General features: G+C 51.4%; 1 protein-coding gene across 2 annotated transcripts in view; it reads left to right on the forward strand.

Annotated features, from left to right (window-relative positions):
- The window catches only part of Dopey2 (dopey family member 2), an 80,097-nt gene that overhangs the window by 47,559 nt on the left and 8,123 nt on the right, over positions 1-24,415 (forward strand). The window contains exons 18-30 of one of the 2 annotated variants that reach the window (XM_013504576.1): positions 660-2,289; positions 3,804-3,915; positions 4,670-4,858; positions 5,778-5,837; positions 6,943-7,065; positions 8,990-9,124; positions 13,618-13,673; positions 16,123-16,227; positions 16,325-16,391; positions 19,025-19,169; positions 22,501-22,580; positions 23,196-23,305; positions 23,407-23,553. In XM_013504576.1, the coding sequence (XP_013360030.1) occupies positions 660-2,289; positions 3,804-3,915; positions 4,670-4,858; positions 5,778-5,837; positions 6,943-7,065; positions 8,990-9,124; positions 13,618-13,673; positions 16,123-16,227; positions 16,325-16,391; positions 19,025-19,169; positions 22,501-22,580; positions 23,196-23,305; positions 23,407-23,553 (2,959 nt within the window). The remainder of the gene's footprint in view (positions 1-659; positions 2,290-3,803; positions 3,916-4,669; positions 4,859-5,777; positions 5,838-6,942; positions 7,066-8,989; positions 9,125-13,617; positions 13,674-16,122; positions 16,228-16,324; positions 16,392-19,024; positions 19,170-22,500; positions 22,581-23,195; positions 23,306-23,406; positions 23,554-24,415) is intronic. The other variant, XM_013504580.1, reaches the window with a different exon arrangement.

The raw sequence follows: 24,415 nt of genomic DNA on the forward strand, positions 1-24,415 counted from the left end.
GTAAAAGCATAAACAGAAGTCCCTAGAGCTCCGCCCTGAGTGGTGCGGATACCCTGCGGGCCTTTTCCATGGCTGTGTGGTAGATTCCATCCCCCAGGGGAGTACAGTCGGTGCAGACTGGCCTGACCATCCCTTCAGATGTCCCTGTATCCTGCACACTACTTGCATGAGTGCCTAGAAAGGCGTTTCCACACCCGAAAACACCGTGTACTTGACTATCACAGGTGCACCTGGCTGGTTCCGCTCTGGCCTCCGCAGATCTTCTGTCCTCTCTGCAGTTTGTCCACACATGACGTTTCAGGGGCTCCCCTCGTCCTGTCCGCAGCTATGCAACTTTCTGTGACATTCCTATGGGAGACATTTCTAGGAAGGGCGTTCCTGAGACAAAAAATGATGCGCATTTCTTCACACTGCCTTCCCACAAGAGTAGTGATAACTCAAATGTCCTGTGAGACCGTGGCTAAATTATTCAGCCCTTGAGCATTCTAGCAAACCTGCTCACTTACCCTGGTCCAGCTCTTGTCTATACTGTGATCGAGGCTCTGCTGGGTGGTTTCACGTGATGATGCCATTGACATTGATCTTTCAGTCAGCGTTGGGGCAAACTGATCATCTCTAACCCTCTGTTCTAAAGTCGTCTGTCATCTTGTGGTTTTCAGAGGACTTGCTTCGTTGGTTTCACAGGAAGAAACCTTCCTTCAAAGAGGCCAGCGGGGCCTCCGAGCTTGCGGAAGGTGGCTCCGAGGAGCACCTGCCCCTGAGCCAGTTCACCACAGTGGATCGCGAAGCCATCTGGGCTGAAGTGGAGAAGGAACCCGAGAAGGGCCTACCTCGCAGCGAGCTGAGTGAGGAGGACCTGCCCTACTACGTGGGCCTCCCCGACAGGGCGGCCCCCAGCGCCCCAGACAGTAGTGAGCACACTGAGTCTGCAGACACGAGCTCCGCCCACACAGACAGTGAGAACACGTCCAGCTTCTCCTCCCCGTCCCATGACCTGCAGGACCTGAGCCTCGAGGACAACTGCTGTGCGCCCATCCCCGTGGGGGGCAGGGTGCAGCCCAAGTGCTCAGCCTTGCTGGCAGCCTTCCAGCCCGAAAGCCTGAAGTCCAGTGCCAAATTGAGCCTGGTGCGCGCGGACTCAGACAAGACGCAGGCTTCAGAGTCGCTGTCCAGCGACGAGGAGGCGGACTTGGAGCTCCAGGCCCTGAGCACATCTCGGCTGCTGAAGCAGCAGAGGGAAAGGCAGGAGACGCTCGAGGCCCTGTTTAAGCACATCCTGCTCTACCTGCAGCCCTACGACTCCCGCCGCGTGCTGTATGCCTTCTCTGTGCTGGAGGCTGTGCTCAAAACCAACCCCAAGGAGTTCATCGAGGCCGTGTCCAGGACCAGCATGGACACCAGCTCCACCGCGCACCTCAACCTCATCTCCAACCTCCTTGCGCGCCATCAGGAGGCCCTGGTTGGCCAGAGTTTCTACGGGAAGCTGCAGACCCAGGCGCCCAGCGTGTGCCCCCACTCGCTGCTCATTGAGCTCCTCACCTACCTCTGCCTGAGCTTCCTGCGCTCCTACTACCCTTGCTACCTGAAGGTCTCCCACCGGGACATCCTGGGCAACCGAGATGTGCAGGTCAAGAGCGTAGAGGTCCTGATCCGCATCGTGACGCAGCTGGTGTCAGTGGCCAAGTCCTCGGAGGGGAAGAGCATGGAGTTCATCCACAGCCTGCTGCAGAGGTGCAAGGTCCAGGAGTTTGTGCTGCTGTCACTGTCAGCATCTATGCACACAAGCCAGAAACGCTACGGCCTGGCCACTGGTGACTGGGGCCGGGCACCTGCGGAAGACAGCCTCCTCGAGGAGAGCCTCATCAACCTGGGCCAGGGCCAGATTTGGAGCGAACACCCACTGCAGATCGAATTGCTCAAGCTCCTGCAGGCGCTCATTGTCTTAGAGCACCGGCTGGGCCAGGGCCAGGCGGACGCCGAGAGCCAGCCGGCGCTGTCCCGGGAGTGGCAGAAGGCACTGAATTTCCAGCAGGCCATTGGCGCCATGCAGTATGTGCAGCCCCACCCTCTCACCTCCCAGGGCCTGCTGGTCTTGGCAGTGGTTCGGGGCCTACAGCCCGCCTACGGCTATGGCATGCACCCTGCCTGGGTGAGCCTGGTCACGCATTCGCTGCCTTACTTCGGGAAGTCCCTGGGCTGGACGGTGACGCCCTTTGTTGTCCAGATTTGCAAAAACCTGGATGAGCTAGTCAAGCTATATGAAAGTGAATCCGTGAAGCTCTCCATCAGGTAGGTTGAACTCTGGTCAGCCCTTTTTTTTTTTTTTTTTGAGACAGAGTCTCTTTCTGTAGTCCAGGCTGGACTTGAACTTGATATGCAGCCCAGACTGGCCTCCAATGGGCAATAACCTTCCTGCTTCAGCCTCCTGAGTGCTGGAGTTAGAGGTGTGTGTGAGCACACCTGGCTTTTGTGAAGCATCTTATTGCTTTTTTTTTTTGGTTTTTCTCCGTTACCGGGAACCAAACTCACGACCTTGCGCTTGCCAGGCAGGCGCTTTGCCGCTGAGCTAAATCCCCAGCCCAAGCATCTTATTGCTTTAGTGACAGTTTTAGAATGAATGGCTGTTTTGCTGTGGATGCCACTTGGAGGGTAGTTCAACCCAGTCAGAGGGTTTCATGTTGGAAAGGGTTAGAGAAGAAGTAGAAGTTCAAATCTTTAATTTCACACAGCTATATAAGTGAGCTCATTGTCAGTGACTCTCTGATCTTTGCAAAATGGCATTCACAGAAACTCTAAAGCATCTTAAACCATCTTCCCAGGGGCTGGGGATTTAGCTCAGCGGCACAGCGCCTGCCTGGCAAGCACAAGGTTGTGAGGTCAATTCCCGGTACCAGAGAAAAACCAAAACCAAAAAAAAAAAAAAACCATCTTCCCAAAGTGACTATGAATGTTGACCATAAAATAATACCAAAGTGGTATCAGGTTAATAATATTCCTTAGTCATTTCGGGCTGATCAGGTCCACAGTCTCCCAGACCAGTGTACAGGCTGAATAAAGAGGCAAAGGGAATGATTTCAGGCCTCCAGGAGGATCAAAGCCCTCTCACAGAACTCAAGATTCTTTTGCAGCTAAGACCACAACCTTCTCTGGGTGGCCCATATTTATTTAGAAGCGGGGAGAATAGTACTCAAGAAGGGCAGGCCGGAAGCACTCGAGGACTTCTCCAAGTAAGGTATTAAGTTAATACACCCAGGAGTGAGACTCCTGAGGCTACAGTCTTTATCTAGTTAAAGTTGGATCCAGGTGTCCTTGGCTGTGACCTTGTCTTATCCTTTGAGGTGTCCCAACTTCACCCAACATTATGGGCCTCAGTAGGGATCAGTGACTCAGAGAGGTTCACTTACTATGAGTCCACTGCCCATCTCCAGACAAGGAGCCTAGGCCTTGGACAGACTCACAAGTAAATGTGGAAAGCCAATTGGTTAATTTAAGTCCATCTCACAGCTGCTTTATAGTGGTCTCCATCAAAGAGGTCCTTGGATTTTTAGAGAATCTATATAGTGAGATCATGAGTTCTAGGCTGGCCTTGAACTCGTGATCTTTCCAAGTGCTGGGATCAGAGTCATGTGCCACCAGCAGGCTCCAGATGCCTGTTATTCTTATGATGATGTCTTATTATTGGAACCCTGTTCATTTAACATAGTGACATCTCTCTGGCTTCTGTGTTTATATGTGGGATTTAAAAATCTTATGGCCTCATTCTTAAAAATTCTCAAAATCAGTTTCTCATTTCTTTACCAAAGCACAACCTCCAAGAAGGAAAACATTTCTCCAGATTATCCACTCACTCTTTTGGAAGGTCTGACAACTATTAGTCATTTTTGTCTTTTGGAACAACCAAACCAAAACAAAAAGGTATGTTTTTTTTTTCCTGAAAGTTTAAGGCAATTTTCGTATGCTGTTTTGTGTTTGTTGGGTTATGATTGTTTTAGATAAGTAGCATATGCGCAAGTGATGCAAATATGCATGCAAATATATGTAAGCAATGACAGTGCATAGGCAGATATGTTTAGGTGATGCAAATGCATATGCAAAGTGCATGCATATATTATGCAAATGTGCAGAATATGCAAATATGTCTGTGTGCTGCAAAGTGTATGCAAATGTATGTGTAAATGAGGCACCTGTGACTTTGACCTCGCTGGCATTCACTCCCCAGCTTGGGTTCCTTGGGCTTTTGCCTGTTGTTCCTTCAGTAACCATGAGAGATACACTGGAAAGCTGCCTGTTTAACTTTAGACTTCTATTCATCTTCTTTTAATGTAGTTTTTCCTTGCTGTCAAGGTGTTTGTGAAATCTGAGTTGGAAGACATGGTAGTTGTTAGTTGTCTCATCCTGTCTGGGATCAATCTGGGTACCTCTAAAGCCACAGTTGAATTTGAGAGTTTGAAATTTGGTCATGTGGCGCGCCGGGCCCCCGGCTGGCTCTCTTCCTAAGAAAGCCATGGGTTGACATGCACAGGGATGCCCGAGGCTGCCAGGCCACCCAGCACACATGTGACTTCCTGGGAGAGAGGTCGGCAGCCCCACCAGGTTCCCTGAGCGCTGGTGCTGCTGGGCAGGAGACCACCACCAGGGCAGTGAGTTCACGAGTCGTTTTAACTCTTAGACTGCTGTGGCGAGTGACCCTGCCAGCCTGCGCAATGCCAGGAATGCCATCTTGGAAGAGCTTCCACGCATCGTTAACACCATGGCCCTTCTCTGGAATATGCTGAGAAAGGAGGAGACACAGAGAAGGCCCACGGACCTCCTGGGGGCCACCAAAGGGTCCTGCTCTGTCTACTTCAAAAGCACCAAGGTGAGAGGGCCCTTCCTCAGGTCTGTCATTTGCTTTGCCTGCCATTGTTCCCCCCAATAAATATGTACAAGAAGGTTTACACTGATAAACAAATGTGCTCCATGAGCCAATTTGGTGACACACACCTATAATTCAAGTACACGGGAGGCTGAGACAGGAAGATCACTGCAAGATCGTGGCCAGCTGGGCACATGGTGAGTTCAAGGCCAGCCTGGGCAACAGACTAAGACCCTGCCTCAACCCCATTCCCACCCCCAAATAAAAGTACATGGAACCAAAGAAGACATCAGAGGTGGAATCTCCAGTTTATTTGTGAGTTTTATGACTATACATGGAATGTGAGTGTGAGTGCTTTCAACCTATTTTCTTCTATTTCTTTTGTGGGGGTGTTTTTTTCCCCAGGGAGGGGGCATCACTGTGAAGCCCAGGCTGGCCTTGAACTTGCTGTGTAGCCTAAGTTGGTCTCAAAGTCGTGATCCTCCTCCCTCAGCCTCCTGAGTGCTGAGGTTATAGGCGTGTACCACTGTGCCCATCCCCTCACACACTCCGATTTTAATAGTTGAAAATAAAGCCCCTGGTTAGCAGAGGCTGGGGTACTTCAAGTCCTCACCTGAGTCTGTAAGGAATTTTTGAGAAATGAATTTACTTATCCAGACCCCAGAAAAAACTTGGCTCCAGAGGCAGCGAGGCTTTAATCCACACTCTCGCCAGAGTGGCGCCCAGGCTTAGATGGGCGGCCAGAGCGGAGAAGCTGTGGGCGTTTATTCCTAACTCTTAGGCGTCCCCCACGGCCTGGGATCGGGGTCGCAGTGTCCCCGGCAGTCCATTCCTGCGGCACCTATTACTGCCCCCCTTCCCGTCCCGCCCCTGCCTCCCTCCGCGCCTGTTCATAGTTATTTATGGCCTTTTGACTTCTCAGGGCCGTAATTCAGGAAAACTTGTTCAGCGGTCACCTCTGATCCCAGAACCTTATCTCGGCGTGAGTCTTCTTCCAGCCTGCGCATCCCTGTCCGCTGTCTGAGCCAGCTGATTCTGTGAAAAAGGCTTCTTAGAGCGGTTAATAAACATGGACCATACAAAAGTATCTTTCTCTCTTACGAAATTTTTGCTAAACCATTACTGATTTCTTATGTTCAGCACCTAGAGGCATCTTTAATTAAGCCACAGACACAACCTAGAGCATTTCTAGTGTGTGCCCCTCAATTTTCACAACTCTGCCTTGGAAGGCGCTAGGCACATGCCCTGCTCATTTTAAATTGGTTAGATAAACGGGCGCGGTGGTGCACACCTGTAATCCTAGCACTTAGGAGCCTGAGGCAGAAGGATCAGCATGAGTTCAAGGCCACCTGAACTACGTGGTGCAACCCTGTCTCAAAAAAACAACAAAAAAATATTTTTCCCATTGATTAGATAATACAGTTAATTAAATGGTGCTTGTTTCTAGAAGGTGAAAATCAAATTTCCTATTTTTTTCTTTCAAATCTGTCTTTTTACTACCCATGTTTGCAGTACCTTCATTATGGGGATCACCTTCATCGTGGGGAGTTGGTCCATGTTCATAACTCATCTACACTTTTTTTATGCCGCCTTCCCCTCCGGTGGAAATCAGCTCTGCTGCTCAACCTAACGCTTGCCTGGCTCCGGGCCCAGCGGAGGCCGTGCGATTCCCAGGTGGCCGGAGAGCGGCCACGCTGCCTGGCTCTTATCTCTCACTGCCCCCACCATCCCCACGAAGCTCTGCATTGCTCCCTCCAGACCCTCCCTGGGCTAGAGATGCGCTCAGTGCTCGAAAGCTTGCCTGGCATACGTGAGGCCCCAGTTCAGGCTCCAGCACCACGAAATACCGTCACTACGATCTCCCTCGGGGAAGGCACTTGTCATCTCTGAGCCACCCCAGAAGGCTCCATGTGCCAGGCCTCTGCCCCATGGCCGGCTCCTTCTCTTCGGGGTCCTCCAGCCGTGACGGTGTGGGGACCCTCACCCGGCAGCACTTGCAATCGGAGATGGCGAAGTATCTATTACATACTAGCCCCAGTGTTACTTGGTAATGTCTTTTATTTATTTATTTTTTTTCTATTTTCTAGACCATCAGACAAAAAATTCTAGACTTCTTAAACCCCTTAACAGCCCACCTTGGAGTTCAGCTGACAGCTGCGGTAGCAGCGGTGTGGAGCCGAAAGAAAGCCCCACGTCACAGTAAGATGAAGGTAAAACCGCAAGGCGAAGATACAGAGAGCCCTCCCGGTCCCCATGGCGGCCCAGGAGGTTTATATTTGTATCCCATGGAACAGTTATTGGGTAATGAGTTAATTCCAATCTACCACTTCCAGTGCAACCCACAGCGTAAATACAAACACGATAATATATCCAAAATGGTGGGGAGTCAAGGGGGTCCTGAGTCCAGCCACAATGATGGCTATCTGGGACAAAGGCCTGCACCCAGGGACGAACCCAGATTTTATTCATTTGTGAAGAGGGGAGTGGCTTAAGGATGAGTGACTGTGAGAGTGGCGGGAAGTGGGTGAGTGCCGTGAGCTGGGCTGGGTAGGAGGCCTGCAGTCCCCTCTGCAATACAGAGAGAATATGCAGAAAGACTAATGTGCGTAACACAGTTGTGAGAGTATCTAATGTTTTGGGGTGGTGCTTCAGCTCTGACGTGTAATCTTTCAAGCCCCAGGAAGTCACAGCCTCTATTCCCAAGGCTCATCCCAGCCGCAATGTGGAGCATTGGCTCACACATCCCACCTCATCCCGGCTCACTCCAGGGAGCAACAGGGGGTCGGGGAAACACGCCTCCCATCTCCAAAGATTACCAGCAGCACCTCGGCTGGACCGATATACATTGCTTAAAGCCAATTGAAGGGATATGGAAAGGGTCCTAGCCAGCCCTGTACATGTCAATACATGGAAACAGGGTCAGGCTCAGCCAACATGGAGGCAATTGCTCCTCCTCCAAGGACAGTGGCCCAGGTGTCCCCCACAGCAAAGGAGTGGAACTAGGCAGTCAGCGCCCCGTTTCGGTGCCTGCATGGACAGGGCTGCAAGGACTGTGGGAATGGCCACATCTGCTTGCTGCACTCTCGGGTTTCTATAATGAGTGTATAATAATACTTTTCTTTGCCCTTTTTAATCAAAGAGGTCTACGAGGATGTAGATCTAGTGTGCCTTTGGAAGAATTTCTTTTTTGGTACCAGGAATCAAACTCAGAACCTTGCACTTGCTGTACAGGCGCTGTACCACTGAGCTATATCCCTGGCCCTTGGAAGAATTTTTTAAAACCACCCGCAGCTCTTTGGTGATTATAATAGCCTCTGATCTTTTTGTTTGTTTGTTTGTTTTGGTTTGGTTTGGTTTTTTTTCCAGTACCGGGGATCGAACTCACCACCTTGCACTTGCCAGGCAGGCGCTGTGCCTCTAAGCTAAATCCCCAGCCCCTCTGATCACTTTTTAAATGTATAAAAATGTCACTTGTCCATGCTGGTAAGGGCAGTGAAATCATCATATCCCTGTTCCCGAAGAGAACTTCCAATTGCAGCTTGTGCCTCAAGTGTCTGCTGGCAGGTCCATCACAGGCCCCTCCAGGGCTCCTGACCCTGCAGAGCTACCCTGGGGCCCCTCGGCACCGCAGTCTGTGGCAATACAGGCTTCCACTTTCAGGGAAGAGCCCGCGCGCCCTGTCAGGGTCGGGTGCCAGGCCTTACTGCTCAGCCCCTCCAGTGCTCCTGACCGCCTTGCACCGAGCTCTGCTGGTACAAACCCCCACATCCTGGGGCGCCCCTGCCGGGGCCGGCCAGTGTAGACCTGGTGTGCCTGGTTTCCCCCTGTCCTCCTGGCTTCAGTTACATTTTGGTGCCAGCCGTTCCCTCCAAGTTAAGGGATGCTTTCTCCTGCAGACGCAGCAGGGTCCTGCCATCACCCACCAGGCCCCACTTGTTGCCTTAGCCACAGCGGAGGATGCTGGGTGCCAGCCACACCCACACCACGCGCAGTCTTCCTGCAGTCCAATGGGAATGCTCGTTTAAAGGATCAAAGCGAATTCCTTTCGCAGGGACTGCCACGCGGATTTCTTTCGCATGTGTTTCATTCCCTTTTCTACCTGTAAGCTTTCAGGAGATTCTTTTTCCCTTGCAGATCATCCCACCGGCGAGCACGACCCAGCTCACCCTTGTCGACCTGGTCTGCGCACTCAGCACCCTGCAGACTGACACGGTGCTGCACCTGGTGAAGGAGGTGGTGAGGAGGCCACTGCAGATCAAGGGGGACGAGGTGAGGCCCGGGGGCCCTGACCGCCGCCCCAGGGATCAGCCCCCGAGTGGGACTGTGCTCGGGAGGGAAGTACAGGGAGCGAGCACAGGCAGGACCTCCGCGGAGTGGGAAACGGAGGTGACACTGCCGAGCTTTTGGAGAGACCCCGAAGCCTTGGGCCAGGCTCTGTCCACAGTGTCCCTGCTGCAGTGCCCTCTGCATGAAGCGCGGGTTCTCGGCGCCTTCTGCACATCCCACGGAACAGACTTTAGGAAGAGGAAATGTCACCGCCTCGAGGAACTTACAGCCTGAAGGGTGTCAAATCAAACCAAGCCAGACCCTAGTGAGAGGTGGCTACGGTTGGGTAACGGCAGTGCTGGGAGAGGCATGGCTCACTTCCCGTGGGTGTGGTAGTGAACAAAGGGAGGAGGAGGGCTGGGCGGCAGCAGGGAGTCGGGTGAAAGGGGCAGATGACAGCAGGTGACAGGTGAGCCTGGACTTGCCCACTGGCACTCAGAGACCAGAGGGACCTTTAAACCGTCAGCTTTTCATGAGCAAATGCTCTAAGAGGAGTCAGGAGCCCACACACGGCCCACGGCCCCTGGCCCATGTTCCCTGGGCGGGAACAGACAGTGGATTCTTTCAGCTCCGGGGACCCCTCAAGGGCAGGCGCTTGGTGGTGGGGCTAGGCTCTCAGCCCTGGGTGACCCTGGGTGACCCTGCCCTGCTCAGAAGGCAGGAAGTGGTGGAGCCCTCTGGGCTGGAAGCTGTAGTTCTTGCAGCCACTATCAAGGCCCAGTCAGGAAGGCACAGAGGAAGCAGGCTGGAGTTTGGCAAAGGTCAGTTAAAATTTGCATAATGGTTTATAAAGCGAATATCCTGCTGCATCTCAGAGAAGGAAGGGGTTTCACCTGGGCACGGTGACACAGACCGTGCCTGAGCTGTAGTTATCCTGCCCACTGTCTGCATAGTGGTCCGCGGGTCCCTGGAGTATTAAGACCTGACTCAGTGCAGCGTGATGGTGCACACCTGTAATCCTAGCGACTCAGGAGGCTGAGGCAGGAGGATCAAAACCAGCCCAGAAAATTGAACGAGACCCAACTGCTCAGCGCCAGAGCAGTCAGCTAGCATAAAGGTAAGCCTTGAGTTTAATCCCCTGTGTCAGTCAGGGTTTACCAGAGGAACAGATATAATACAAGATAAACAAATGTACAAGGAATTACAAGTTTGGCTTACAATGGTCAGCTACAGAGTTGGATGAGGAAGCGTGCAGAGGGTGTCTGCATGCTGGAGATTGAAGAGCCCAGCCCCGGGCTTGGAGCTCGCTGCAGTGTCCGCGCAAGTCCGTATCAAAAGGCTGATGGGTCTGCGACGGAATGCTGAAGAATCTACGATGAAAGCCGGAGAGCCAACACCAGAAGGCTGAAGAGTCCAGACGGAAGCCCAACAGTCTGCACCAGAAGCCAGGAGACCACCAAGCTGTAGACGAAGACCGAAGACCGGAGCTCCTCCGAAGAACCAGCAGCCAGTCCTTCCTCCATTCCTTTTATTATGCAGTCTACCCGCTCTGGGGAGGTGGGGGTGGTCCTCCACACCCACACCCTCTGCATGCCTGCCTCTTGCACAGGCTCAGGATGAATACAAAGTAAGCACCCCGGACCCCTTCTGAGTTGCATAGTTAACCTTCTAAACTTCTCAAATTAACACAATAAACAACATCCCAGAAGGGTAAGGGCCTGTCCTTTTCACCCTAAGAGGCAGAACTGCTGAGTCACTTAGCCAAACCTCTAGACCCCCCAAGTTGGCACAAGGTATCAACCATAACATCCCCAGGGCTGCTGGAGGAGAAAACACCTCATTCAGATCTACAGGACAGGTTCGGGGCAGGCCAGGCCTTGTGGTGCAGTATTTTCACGTCTTCAGAGGCTTTTGTTTTTAACCAGAGCAGGCCTTCATCATTGAAAGTGTAAAAGGTGATTGGCTCTTCATTGATAAATGTGATAGAAAACAAGGATTTATTTCAACTTTAAATGGATTTTACCACTCTAGATCCCCATATAAATGCCTTAAGATAGTTTTCAACCTTGAAATAAATGGCTTCTCTGAATTAATTCAAAAGCATAGCTTGGAAACAAGTGGCATAAAACATGATTATAAATACACGTAGTGTCGTTCCAACAGACACCTGTCAACTGTCATTGCCCTGAGCGTTACTGACGTAGCCAAAAGTTACAAACACCACAGACGCAGCCCTGCACACGGCTGGATGTGAGAGGAGATGCGGGGGTGCAGCGCGGTGGTGCTCAGGGACCCCTGCAAAAAGGAGGGGACTCCTGCCTCGTGTGCGAGGGGAGCCTGGAGAAGACCGCGTTGGATAAGCCAGCCTCTCGGGGCAGGTGCCGGCTGATTCTGTTCATCAGAGTCAGAGAGACGAAGCGGAGCAGGGTGTCCAGCAGCTGGGAAGGTCGGGCTTGATGAGCTGGGCTTGGAAAGGGTCGGTGACGCTGGTTACACAGCGCGTGAGCTTAATGCTGTGGAGCTTCAGAGTGTGACCAGGTTGAGCATCGTGTTCTGTATCTTCCCACATGACAACGTTTTGTGATAGAAGAAGTGAGTGTGTTTTTAGTGCGTATCACTGGGCTTGGTGAGCAAAAGCTTAAGCCCTTGGGAGTAGAAATTTTTTTCCACCATTTTTTCCCCACAGTTTTTTTAATCTCTTCATGGGAAAAGTGACCGCAGAATATTAGGAGCTTTTTGTTTCATTTTTTTTGAGGCAGGGCCCTGCACCGTAGCCCGAACTGGCCTTGAACTCACTGTCGCCCACCTTCGCGGGCTTCGAACTCAAGGCGGTGCTCCTGCCTCAGCCACAGAGTGCTAGGATTACAGGCATGCACCACCACGGCCAGCTATTTGTCTGTTCTGTTCTCTTCTGTTCTGCTTTTTGCATTTCTAGAGGTCAAATCCAGGGCCTCACACACACAAGGCAAGCACTGGACCTGAGTCACACACCCAGCCCTGTAGTAGTTTTTGTGGATGGACTACGGGGGAGCACAGCCACCTGCACGGTCTCTGTCCCGTTCTGCTTTGTTCTGAAGAGTCTCGCACAGGGCACAGGGCACAGGGCACAGGGCAGTGCTCTTCAGAGGGGCCTGGGTCTGAGTTCCTGGCCTGGGTGTGCTTAGCCAGCCATAAGCTCGGGGTCCACGGCCCTTCCCTTCCTCCCTGTGTCCCGGAAGATCACCTGTGTGCACTGAGAGGTGAGCATGCTAAACAGTAAAATGCTCCATGCGCTGGGTCGCTTACTGTAGTTGGACATAAAGCCCGGTAACAGTCACGCTGCAAAGGCGGATTATGGAACCAATGGAGTACTTCAGTCGTCGGATGCACAAGGACACAGGGAGATAGATAGCTGGACAAAAAATCAGCAAAGAAATAACAGAACTAAACCAAACCTGTGCACAAATGGACTTAGTAGACCTTTACAGAGTGTTCCTCCCAACAGCATCCGAGTACACATTCTTCTCAGCTGCGCACGGGACGTTCTCTAAAATAGACCGTATACTAGTACACAGAACATGCTTAAGTAAGTGCAAAGGAATTGAAATTGTCCCGTGCATGTTATCTGACCATAGTGCAATGAAATTGGAAATTAATGACAAAAAAATCATAAAACTCCATAAACATATGGAAACTAAATCACAAGGACACAGGGCACTTGTCAAGCTCTGTCCTAGGCATTCCGAGGTGGCGCAGTCACCCAGCTGCAGTCACTCCTGGACAAGTAGAGAAGCAGCGTAGCCAGGAGAGGTGCAGGCGTCCTCGGTGACAAGTGTCCAGGGCTCTGAGCAAGGCCAGGTGCCAGGGTGACCCCCCTCCATGCACAGGGGAGGGGCTGTGCATGCGGCTCTCAAAGGGACAGAGGACACTTCAGCATGTGCTGCCTGTCCCCTCGAAAGCCTGCAAGGGTCTGCAACTCCTGCTTTGTGCGGGCCAGTACAGGGACTGGGTCTTGTCTGACTGGCTGACTTTTGGTGGTTCCAATAGTGAAACTTGTTTTTGTGGCTAGTTTGGTTCTTTGGTTCAGTTTCTGCAAGTGAGTTTTTCTACACGGGGTTGAGGGGTGCCTTGGACCCAGTTTCTAGACATCATCTGGTCCGGGTTTGAGGGGCTCTGAAGGCCTGGGATTTTTCCTTGACTCCCGTCAGTAATCTCAGGCGTTAGGATCAGCACTGGCCCCTGGCACTCTGGTTGGGGAGGCTCACTTGGGGTGCTGGCGGGAACGCTGGATGGACGGAGGTGACCAGAGTGGGAAGGCGTGAGGCGCTTAGCCCAGAGGGCACAGGGTCTGAGACCTCAGGGTACGGTTTTGCTGTCCGCCAGAGGTGCCATTGTGTGTTGTATTTTATCTGAAAATTCTCTGGCTAGAATATAGAGCTGTCGCGTTTTGTATTTGAATTCTTCCATAACTGAATGTGCTACTGCCCTAGGGTCATGGGTTTTGCTTTACTTTTCAGAAATCGCCCCTCGTGGATATCCCTGTGTTGCAGTTTTGCTACGCTTTTCTGCAAAGGTAACGCAGCCCTGCGCACCTTTCCTGCGCCACTGCAGGCGCTGGTGCGGTGACAGGATTGATAGTAACAGGGGGGCCGTGTTAAGGGTGTCTCCTAAGGTGTCTTCATTTCTGCCCGGCTTGGGAATGGCTGGAGTCTTTACTTTTCCTCCTCCCGGGATCTCACCTAACGTTGTAAAATCCGTGTGCTGTATATCAAAGACTTAATGTCAGCAAAGCTTTATATAAGACCTATTAAACTTTAGAAGATTCGGACTTATGTCAAAATTGATGCAAAAGTATCTCTGTCTTCCTGAGAAACCACTTCGAAGATACCACCATGTATTGCAGCAGCCATTGATTTTTTTTTTTTTTTTTTTTTTTTTTTTTTTTTTTTTTTGGTACCGGGAACTGAACCCATGGCCTTGCGCTTGCCAGGCAGGCGCTTTGCCGCTGAGCTAAATCCCCAGCCCCTAGCCATTGATATTTTCCTACTAATCTATCCATAACTCTGTAATGTTTGTATTGTTCCTATGCTATTTCGTAAATGGATGCATGTCTATTATTATGTGTTTCCTACAACAACCATTGAGAATAGTTAATGACTGACTATTCAATAGGTCACTCATGTATAGCTCTATTTATTTTCTTTAGAAGCCACTTTGAAGATACCAAAGTGTAGTACAACTATTGATAATCTCCTACCTCTTTTGTCTGTAACTCACTATTGTCTATTTGCTTTCCTGAGAAACTATCTTGTAGATAACAATATGTAAAATAATAACCATAGATAATTTCCTACCACTTTGTCTGTAATTTGGTAAGCCCCTCCTATTATTATGTTACCCTTCTTTTACTCTTTAAAGTTAAAAAAAAAACAAACAACAACAAAAAAAATTGATGCAAAAAAAAAAAAAGACCCACAAGTAGAAAGTGTTAAAGACCCCTGACAAAGTGGAGAAATAACTCAGTGGCGTTCACAGTGTCACCAAAGGTTTGTGGAGGGGCGTTGCACTAGGAGGCTCCCACGCTTGGCCTGTGTGGGCAGGCTCCTCCCCTGGGCTCCCCGAGCTTACACCAGGGCAGCTTGGCAAGCTCAGCTCCCAGAGCCTTCCCGCAGGCACGGCCCTCCCGGCGCAGTGGATGCAGGAGAGAAGGGGCGCAGATGTGTTCTCAGGGCAGCGTCAGGCGCCTTACAGGCCCACCGGGAGTTTTGCAGTAAATAACCCCAACAACGCCGCAGCCTCCGTGGCTCCCACGGTCAGCTCACCAGTGACCGCCCTCATACACTGCGTTTACGTTCTGCACTTGCGGCACACTGAGGGTCAGGGTCCCTGGAGCCCCTGGGTCGGGGGTCGTAAACTCAGACCCAGCTGTTACTCATCAGCCCTTGACCATGCTTGCCTTTCTGTCCTCCAGGGGTTAAAGATGAGGCAGGCACTTCCTCCTTGTGAAGCAGTGTCACAATGCTAACGAACTGTAGTCGGAGAGGCCTCCTGTGGTCTCTGAGGCGTCCCAGCAGCTGGAGGGGACATGGTTGTGTCATCCTGCCCTGCAGACTGGGCCCTGGCTGGCTGGCACGGGAGGCAGTGAGCTGGGGTCCAGGACTTGGCCCCGTCTCTCCATCTGCACCTGGGCTTTAGCAGACTAGTGCTGTGCTTTATGGCTCTGGAGCCGTGACGTCACTTCCTCCTGCCTCTGGCTCCCCAGAAGCCTAGCCTGGAACAGATTCCTGGGGGCTGTCCCCTGTCCTGCCACTCTGCAACCTGCTGCCAGATGATGTATCTGTCAGGGAAGCACAGTGTTAGAAAGACCAAAGCAAGAGATCAAAGCCAGGGGCTGGGGATTTAGCTCAGTGGCAAAAGCGCCTGCCTGGCAAGCGCAAGGTCGTGAGTTCGGTTCCCGGTACCGGAGAAAAACAAAAAAAAAAAAAAAAAAAAAGAGATCAAAGCCAATGCTCTAGTGTGAGGCTTTTATTTTATAGAAGAGGAAACCAAGAAGGGCTCACCTTTTGGTATTCCAGGTCTCCTAACTTCCAAGTGCTTGCACTGTACCAAAATTGAGCTTAGATATATTGTAATTTAAAAAAAAAAAAATGCTAGGCATGGTGGTACATACCTATAATTCCAGCACTTGGGAGGCTGAGGCAGGAGGTTCACCCTGAGTTCAAGGCCATCCTAGGCTACATAGTCAGTTCAAGGCTAGTCTGAACTACATAGCGAGACCCTGTCTCACGCACCCAATCAAAAAATAAGAAACAAGTCAGACATGCTGTTTTCTCTGCTAACGCCTAGATCTAAAATGTGCTTATAAGTTAATGTCGGGGGCAGAGATATAGTTCAGCAGCACAAATGCTTGCCTGGTAAGCGCAAAGTCCCAAGTTCAATTCCTAGTACCAAAAGTAAAAAGTAAATACCATGTTTTCACTTGCCCCTGGTTGAGTATTTCTTCCAATTTTTCTTTTAAACAGGCTCCCAGGATCAGCCTTGCAAGAAAACTTTCTCTCGCTGTTGGGCGTCCTGAAGGAATCTGTGCAGCTGAACCTGGCGCCCCCTGGGTATTTCCTGCTGCTCAGGTATCACCCCCTGACCTTTATGTGGACCTAGTAATTTATTGGAGCATATTTTCATTTCTGCAGCATTTCTGATCAGAAGCTGATTGTCTCCCAACAGCCTGCTGAACGACTTTGTAACCAGAACGCCCAACCTGGACAGCAAAAAGGATCAAAAAGACCTGCAGGTCTGTATGGGGAAAGGACTTATAGCACACCGTTGTTATTCTAGCTGTGACTCCCCTCTTTAGAGTTGTTAGGGGATGTCACTGCCGCAAGGAAACTACAGCAGCCCATTGCCTTTGCCCTCCCCTGACCTCCGCCCTGAAGGGGCTCAGGGCATGCTGGTGACACTGGGTTGGGATGGAGCGGGTGCCCCTCCCTCGGGCTCGCCTAGAAGCAGAAACCGTATGCGCAGAGGGTTTTCCTTAAGGCCTTTTATTTTCCCCTCTTGTAAATGCAACGTATGCTCATTGAAAATACTTAAAAACAAAAGCAAACCTTGTCTGGAGCACAGAACATCTTGTTAGAGTAGAACATCACCTAATAAACATAGATGTCACGAGGGAGTTAGCAAATCTGGATTTTGCCACTGTAGCATCAATTGCCTTTTTTCAGAGGCAGATTTAAACGTGGATTTACAGCATCCCTCAGTTTGAAGACCCCACCCACCGACACCAACTTCCAAGGACTATTAAGCCTCTGATATAAAGTGGCATAGGTGGGGCTGGGGATATAGCTCAACCGCACAGCACCTGCCTGGCAAGTGCAAGGTCCTGAGTTCGATTCCCGGTACCAAACAAAACAAAATAAAATGGCGTAGGTACTTGATTTACTAGAGAAGCACACAGAACTCAGGAAACACACGCACTGCTTTACTGCCACAGTGACCTGGACAGCTCTGGGTGAAGAGTAGAGCTGCGGCCAGGCACCAGCCTCCAGCACAGGGAAGCTGTCCCCCCCAGCCTTTACACAGTTATCATGCAGCTTCGTGATAAAGGTACCACCAACCCCAACACTCCCTCTCCCGGGAGCTGGGAGCCCTCTCCTCCCGCCTTGATCTTATCAGGCCCGGCCCCTGTCATAAAGCCCTTCCGGGGCCCCCAGCCCCTGGTCAGACTGCTGCATCCCAGAAGGTGCTTGGCACTGGGGAAAGGGCAAGATTGAGGAGCTGCCTGCTTGGGGAGTAGGCAGAGCAGTTACATACCTCACCGTGTCACTCCAGTGCCCTGGGCCGTCACCTCCCCCTCCCCCAGGGGTCACCAGCATACCCCACTGCCGTCAGGCAGAGGGCCCCTGCTTCAGGCCCGCACTCAGCTGCTGACCTGGGCCTCGTCCCGAGGGCGGGGCTGCTAAACGCCACTGTCCATGATTCCAGCTGCACTGGCTGGTGATGCCTAGTGTGACCTTGCCCCGCTGCGGACCTCGTCCTTGACTGCTGATGCCCCTGACCGCGGGGCGCCTTGCCTCACTTCACTCCCTCCTTTCAGTTTGTTAATTTTCTTTTCATATTGTGGAAAGAGGCATTTCCAGTGCTAAAAGACAAAATTACAACCGTTTTGTTTAAAGATTTTGAGTGCCTTGCTGGAGTCTAGAGTCGGGCAGCACTGCAGTCATTCCACGAAACAGAAGCCGTGGTCGGACGGTGAGCACAGGGCTTGGGCTGCAGGAGCAGGCACCGGAGCGTCACCGTCCTTCACAGTTCCCATTCTCAAAAAGGGGGGACAGGAAGGCAGATAATGACCAAGAAACGCCAATCGGTTAATACCGGGTTACTGCAGGTTCCTTTTCATGCAGGAGTTAAGGCGCAGGGACCTCAGGATCAGGCCCATGAAACCGACATGCTTCAGAAACCCGGCTGTGGGCTCTCCAGTCCTGATTTCTCAGAGAATCGGGGAACAGCTGAGCTTCAGCTTGGGGCGAACTTTAGCCTGAGGGTCTCTGTTTCGATTTGTGGCCTGGCCCACTGGAACCAGTGCAGGCAGCTTGGCCAAAACCAGTGAAGTGGTGTCATGTACAGGTACAAATTCTCGGGGGCTGGGGATTTAGCTCAACGGCACAGCACCTGCCTGGCAAGCGCAAGGTCATGAGTTCGATTCCTGGTACCGGAAAAAAAACAAAACCAAAGAAACAGGTACAAATTCTCTACAATGATTGTGATCATTATGTACACATAAAAGGTACAAATAAACTTCATTAATTAAAAAGAAAAAACAGTGGCCTCAGTAGAGGCTACATACTGAGTTCAAGACCAGTCTGAACAACATAGCAGTACCCTGTCTCGAGAAAAAAAAAGTCCGAGTGTGGTGTCACCATGCCTCTAATCTCAGCGTTTGGGAGGCTGAAGCAGGAGGATTACTGAAAGTTTGAGGCCAACCTGAACTGCATAGCAAAATTTTGTCTCAAAAAGACAAAAAAAAAAAAAAAAAGAAAGAAATAACAGTGGCCTCTTGGGCACAGTGGTGCCTGTAATGCCAGCACTTGGGAGGTTGGGGCAGGAAGATTGCTATGAATTCAAGGTCAGCCTGGGCAACATAGTAAGTTCAAGACCAGCCTGGACTACACAGTAAAACCCTGTCTCCAAAAAAAAGTGTAAAATCTCATTAATCATTTTTATATTGATTGTATTTTGGAGCAGTTGGGTTAAATAGAGCGTGTTACTAAAATTATTTGCCTGTTCCTTTTTACTGTTTAACATTGCTCCCAGGATTGTGTGTGCGTGGCTCACGGCCACGGCTTGGGATCTGCTCTTAGAAGGTGTTACCTGTATCCTGCACCTCTTGTCCTTAACCGACTTCCTTTTCTCTTCTGTGGGTCTCAGGAGATCACTCAGAAGATCCTGGAAGCCGTAGGAAACATCGCTGGCTCTTCCTTAGAACAAACCAGCTGGCTCAGTAGGAACCTAGAGGTGAAGGCCCAGCCGCAGGTCGCTCTAGAAGAATCAGACACGGAAGACAATCTGCACGGTAGGTACAGGGGCCGGAAGTACCAATCACAGGCAGCTAGGCATCCCAGTGGTGCTGGCTCGCCCTCCTTTGACCCAGAGATAACAAATGAAAAGCCAGCCTGAGAAGTATGAGCAGGTAGGCAGAGCTCCAAATGAAGAGGAGAGAGAGGGCCAAGGGGCTTCAGCCTGAGCTGAAGGAGACAGGCTCGTCCTCTGGCTCATCAACAAAGAAGTGCAATCGCTGCATGCAGTGGTGCATACCTGTAATCACAGCAATCTGGGAGGCTGAGGCAGGATGATGGTAAATAAAGTTCTTCCTGGCAATTTAGCAAGACCCTATCTCAAAAAATAAAAATGGCTGGAGATGTAGTTCAGTGTCAAGGCCCAGGGTTCAGGCCCTGCCCAGCAGAACAAACAAATGGAAGCAGTGGCAGGACCTTTTTATTCTTGTGCACAATCACAGGGGCGGACTGAAGTCCAGGAATTTATGCTGATCCTGGACAGTTTCAAAAGGTGTTTCACCTCCTGTGCCAACCTCTGGGCCTTGAGGAAGGGGTGGCCGGGGAATCCCAGAGCTCTTGCATTCTTTCCATCTGCCACCCGTCTCGCGTGAACCTCTGGCCTGGTGAGGAGGACAGACGCTGCAGTTGTTAAGGGGACATGCAAAGTGGGGAGTTAATGGAAGAACACAGAAATCGCACATTTAACCAGGAACACGTTGAGGGCCTGGGAGTTCGTGAGTCCTCTGTCCCTCTGCAGTGACCCCCAGCAGTTCTGCCCTTTCATCTGATATAGTTTTAGATCCCATGGTGAGGGCGTCCTTGCGTTACGAGCCTGGTGTTTCCCGTGGGGCACTGTGGTCGAGGGGAGGGCACACCGTGCTTTTCACGGTCAGCAGCCCTGGATGAAGGCCCCAGCCTGGGCCCGCATTTGTCTCACTAGTTTTTCCTTCGGTGAGATCTTAAGTGTTCTCACCACCAGAAAACAGGAATAAACTGTGAAGACAGGGCTGAGGGGGGTGTTAAGGAACCTGACTGTGGTTATTTCCCAGTGCACCCGTCTATGAAACCAGCAGCCTGCAGTCTGCCACGTGAGCCATTTCCATTTCACAGTTAGACCTTAGACAGCTGGGGGCGGGACGAGGTATGGAAATTTTTTTTAAAGTATAAACATAGGAAAAAGCATAGTGCTTTCATTTCCCATTAAGAAAGACAAAAGTCCAGCGTTCATTTAATTTTAAGTGATTGAGAATTACCATATCTTGTAAATGGAGATAGCGTTAAAAACAGCATGCTGTGTACATAGACGGATGCTTTTGGTTCCAAAGAGTATTGTACACTAGAGCGATGTGATCATAATAAAAGCGAGATATTTCTTTGTAAGCTCTGGGGAGGTCAGGACTGGAGCCCACGAATTGGCTTGAACTAAGTGCTATGGCCACACATGTTTTGGGCAAGTGCTTCCCGGGCAGAGAGGAAATGATTGAGACTGCAGCGTCCACGCTGGCCCTGCGAGCATGAGACAGACCAGGGCTTCGAGAAGCTGCGGCCTCCTCGCTGTTGGCCTGTCTGCCGGCTGGTTAATGTCTAAGGAAAAGAACTTTACTTCAGTTTGGCTTCTGGGAGGCCTTGTGCTGCATCCTAACAAAGCAGAAAAGCAGAAGGGCAAACTGGCGTACACAGAAAGGGGCAAACAGGAGTGGCAGCCTCGCTTTTTAACACCCCACTCTCCGGGTAGCTAATTCAGACCTGTGAGGATTAACCCGGTGCTGCCACAAAAGTAGGCATGCCATGTTTGTAATCCCACGACTTGGAAGGCTAAGGCAGGAGGATAGCCACGAATTCGAGGCCAGCTTGGACTACACAGTGAGACCCAGTCTCAAAAAAATGTATTCATGCCCCTTCACAGCCACATTACCTCTGAAAGGCACCAACTCTCAACACCACCACTGTGGCACTTAATTTCAACATGCATTTGGGAGGAGACAACCCATATTCAAACTACAGGTGGTTTTAGCCAACAGTATATTTTACTGAGTGCGTTCTTCAGAGGAAAAGAGAAAAAAGTGAGGTATGGTAGTCACTGTCCTTGTTACTGACACCCAGAACTTAAAAGGAGAGCTGATTTGGCCTCACCGCTCAGGAGTGTCAATCCATGTTGGGCTGGCTCAGGCAGCAAGGGTCTCATATCATGGTAGGCAGGAAGCAGAGAGAAGGGAGGAGCCGGAGAGGAGGCCTAGTCCTCCCAGGCCGCACCCCGGTAACGCTCCTCTGACCCACCCCCACCTCCCAGCACCAAGCGAGCTGTAGCACCCCAGAATCCAGGCACCTTCCACAAGCCCAACCTCTGAGCATAAGAGGCTTGGGGCCGACAACCAGGTAGGACCGTAGGAAGAGGCAAGGATGTTTGCCAGGCAGATGGGAAGGCGCAAGTGTCCCTGCAGAGGATGAGGCGTGAGGTGTTGTTACCGGGTTAATAATATCCCTTAGTTTTTGCAGGCTGATCAGGTCTACAATCTCCCAAACCAGTGTATCATGAAGGCTAAATAAAAAGACACGAATGGAATGATTTCAGGGCTCCAGAAGGATCAGCACCTTCTCACAGAATTCAAGATTCTCTTGTGGCTAAGACCACGACCTTCTCAGGATTGACAGTATTTATTTAGTTATCAAAAGAAGGGAGGGGAATACTCAAGGGTGGAACCACTCAAGGACTTCTCCAAGTAAGGTACTGAGTTAATCCACCCGGGAGTGAGCTGCTTGAGGCTACAGTCTTTATCTAGTTGAGATGGATCCAGGTGTCCTTGGCTGTGATCTTGTCTTATCCTTTGAGGCTTTCCGGCTTCATTGGCCATTACAGGCCTCAGTAGGTTCACTTACTATGAGTCCACCACCCATCTCCAGACAAGGAGCCTGGGCTTTGGACAGACTCACAAGTAAACCTGGAAAGCCAGTTGGTTGATTTAAGTCCTGCTCTGAGCTGCTTTGTAGTGGTCTCCCTCAGTGTTATGACAGTGGGAAGCTCAGGGAAGGAGGCCGCAGGGAAAGCACCAGGGTGATCAGAGCCGGAGACGAGGTTTGGGGAGTTGCTGAGGCCGGGGTGTGACAATGACAGTGGAGCTGGAGCAGGGGGGTCGTTGGTCGAGTGACGATGGGAAGAGAAACGCGGCGGAGACGGAGTCGATGCCTGTTCGCTTCTCCCAGTAGCCTCATCCTCAGTTGCTGAAATTGAACGATACCAGAGAAGAAGGCCTGATATTCACAGATGCAGAACTCAGGGTCCTGTGACGTTTGGGGACAGTAATGGTACCGTTGCCATGATCAGTCACAAACACCCCTTTCTGTCGTCAGATGCTGCCGCGGCTTCGGCCATGGTGTCGGCGTCCGTGCCCTCTGTTTACAGCGTGCAAGCGCTCTCTCTCCTGGCGGAGGTAAGTGCACACCTGCCCACTGGCCCCTTGTGAAATGCTTGGCAGCATCAGGGGCCGTGAGCATCACAGTGAGCTTCCTGTAAGAGAGGGCCAGGGATGTAGCTCAGCGGCACAGACACCTGCCTGGCAAGCACAAGGTCCTTCCTGAGTTCAATTCCTGGTACCAAAAAAAAAAAAAAGAAAAGGAAATACCCAAGAGAATCAGTTTAAATGGAGGAAAGATGTATTTTGGCTCACGGTTTCAGAGGTGGGTTGTTTGGCTCCATGTTTAGTTTTGTTTTGTCTTGTCTTGAGCTTGCAATGAAGCAGATCGTGTGGCGGGGACTGAATGTGTGGCAGAAAAGAGCTGTTCAAAACAGGGTAACTGGGACACAGAGAGAGGAGGGTGGGATATGGTCCCAGTGTCCCCCTCCAGGACAGGCCACCAGTGACCTGCCCTCCTCCCGTAAGGGTCCCCACACCTCCCAGCCTGCCGTTTGACCCGCTGGGGGACAGCCCAGATACCAAGGATAGCAGGCCTCGGCTGCACCGGGACTGTACCTCTGAGGCTCACCTTAGAGGATGACACTTTTCGTCACCTCAGGTTTCCATCTCCTTTCGGTCTCATTCCTGCAGGTCCTGGCTTCTCTCCTGGACATGGTTTATCGAAGCGATGAGAAAGACAAAGCCGTGCCGCTGATCTCCCGCCTGCTTTATTACGTTTTTCCGTACTTGCGCAATCACAGGTGAGGTCACCCCACGCCGGTGCAGGGGGACCTGTGAGAATGGGTTAGGTGACCCTCCTCAGGTGACCGCTCACCTTGACCCTCTCCTCCGCCCTGTCCAGTGCCTACAACGCGCCGAGCTTCCGGGCCAGCGCCCAGCTGCTGAGCTCGCTGAGCGGCTACGCCTACACGAAGCGGGCCTGGAAGAGGGAGGTGCTGGACTTGTTCCTGGACCCCGCTTTCTTTCAGATGGATACTTCCTGTGCTCAGTAAGAATGCCGCCTGATGAAAATGTGCTCCGAATCTCCACGGTTTGGCCTTTGTAATTAATGCGCTTTGCAGAAGGGGCAGCAGACCCATCCCCTCAGCCCAGCAGTGGCAGGTTCCCACGTTAACCATGTGGTCACCGGAAAAGCATGATGTTTTTGTTTTTCCAGTACTGGGCCTGAACTCAACGCCTTTGTACTAAACCGTATCCTCAGCCCTTTTTTTTTTGCGGTACCGGGCATTGAACTCATGACCTCGTGCTTATCAGGCAAGCGTTTATGCCTGAGCTATATCCCCAGTCCCCTCGGCCCTTTTTTTATTTTGCAACAGGGTACTGCTAAGTTTCCAGGCTGAGCTCAAACTTCCAGCCCTCCTGCCTCAGCCTCCCAGAGTGCTGGGATTACAGGCGCGCACCATGGCACCTGGCTGTGATGCCTTCCTTTATGATCATGAAGCATTTCACCAGCTCTGAGCTGGCAGAGCCACGGATTATCTTTGTGGCATCTTACCCCCTGCTTGACTCATGCAGCCCAAACCACCCTACGGTTCTGCAGCCAGCTGGCACTGTGCTGGCAGCAAAGACCCGTGGACACACAGATGTGAGACCGCTGAGACTAGGAAACCTGCCCAGCGTCCCCCAGCCCTCCCTCAGCACGCAGAAGAAGCCTTTCTTCGTGGCAGAAGGCTCTGGGGCAGAGGGTGGAGACTGGGGTAGCCTTTGCTCATGGCCAAAAAGCTACTCTGACCAGAAGGCCTCAGGGAGCCCAGCGCCTTCTGCCCTGAAACAGTGTCCCTCAGTCCGCAGGTGCCCAGGTCCACCATTGTTCAGTCGTTGATGTCAAATGATGCAGTATCTACATAGAA

Source organism: Chinchilla lanigera, unplaced genomic scaffold, assembly GCF_000276665.1.
Source record: "Chinchilla lanigera isolate Chin_1 unplaced genomic scaffold, ChiLan1.0 scaffold00006, whole genome shotgun sequence".
NCBI classification, from domain to species: Eukaryota; Metazoa; Chordata; class Mammalia; order Rodentia; family Chinchillidae; genus Chinchilla; species Chinchilla lanigera.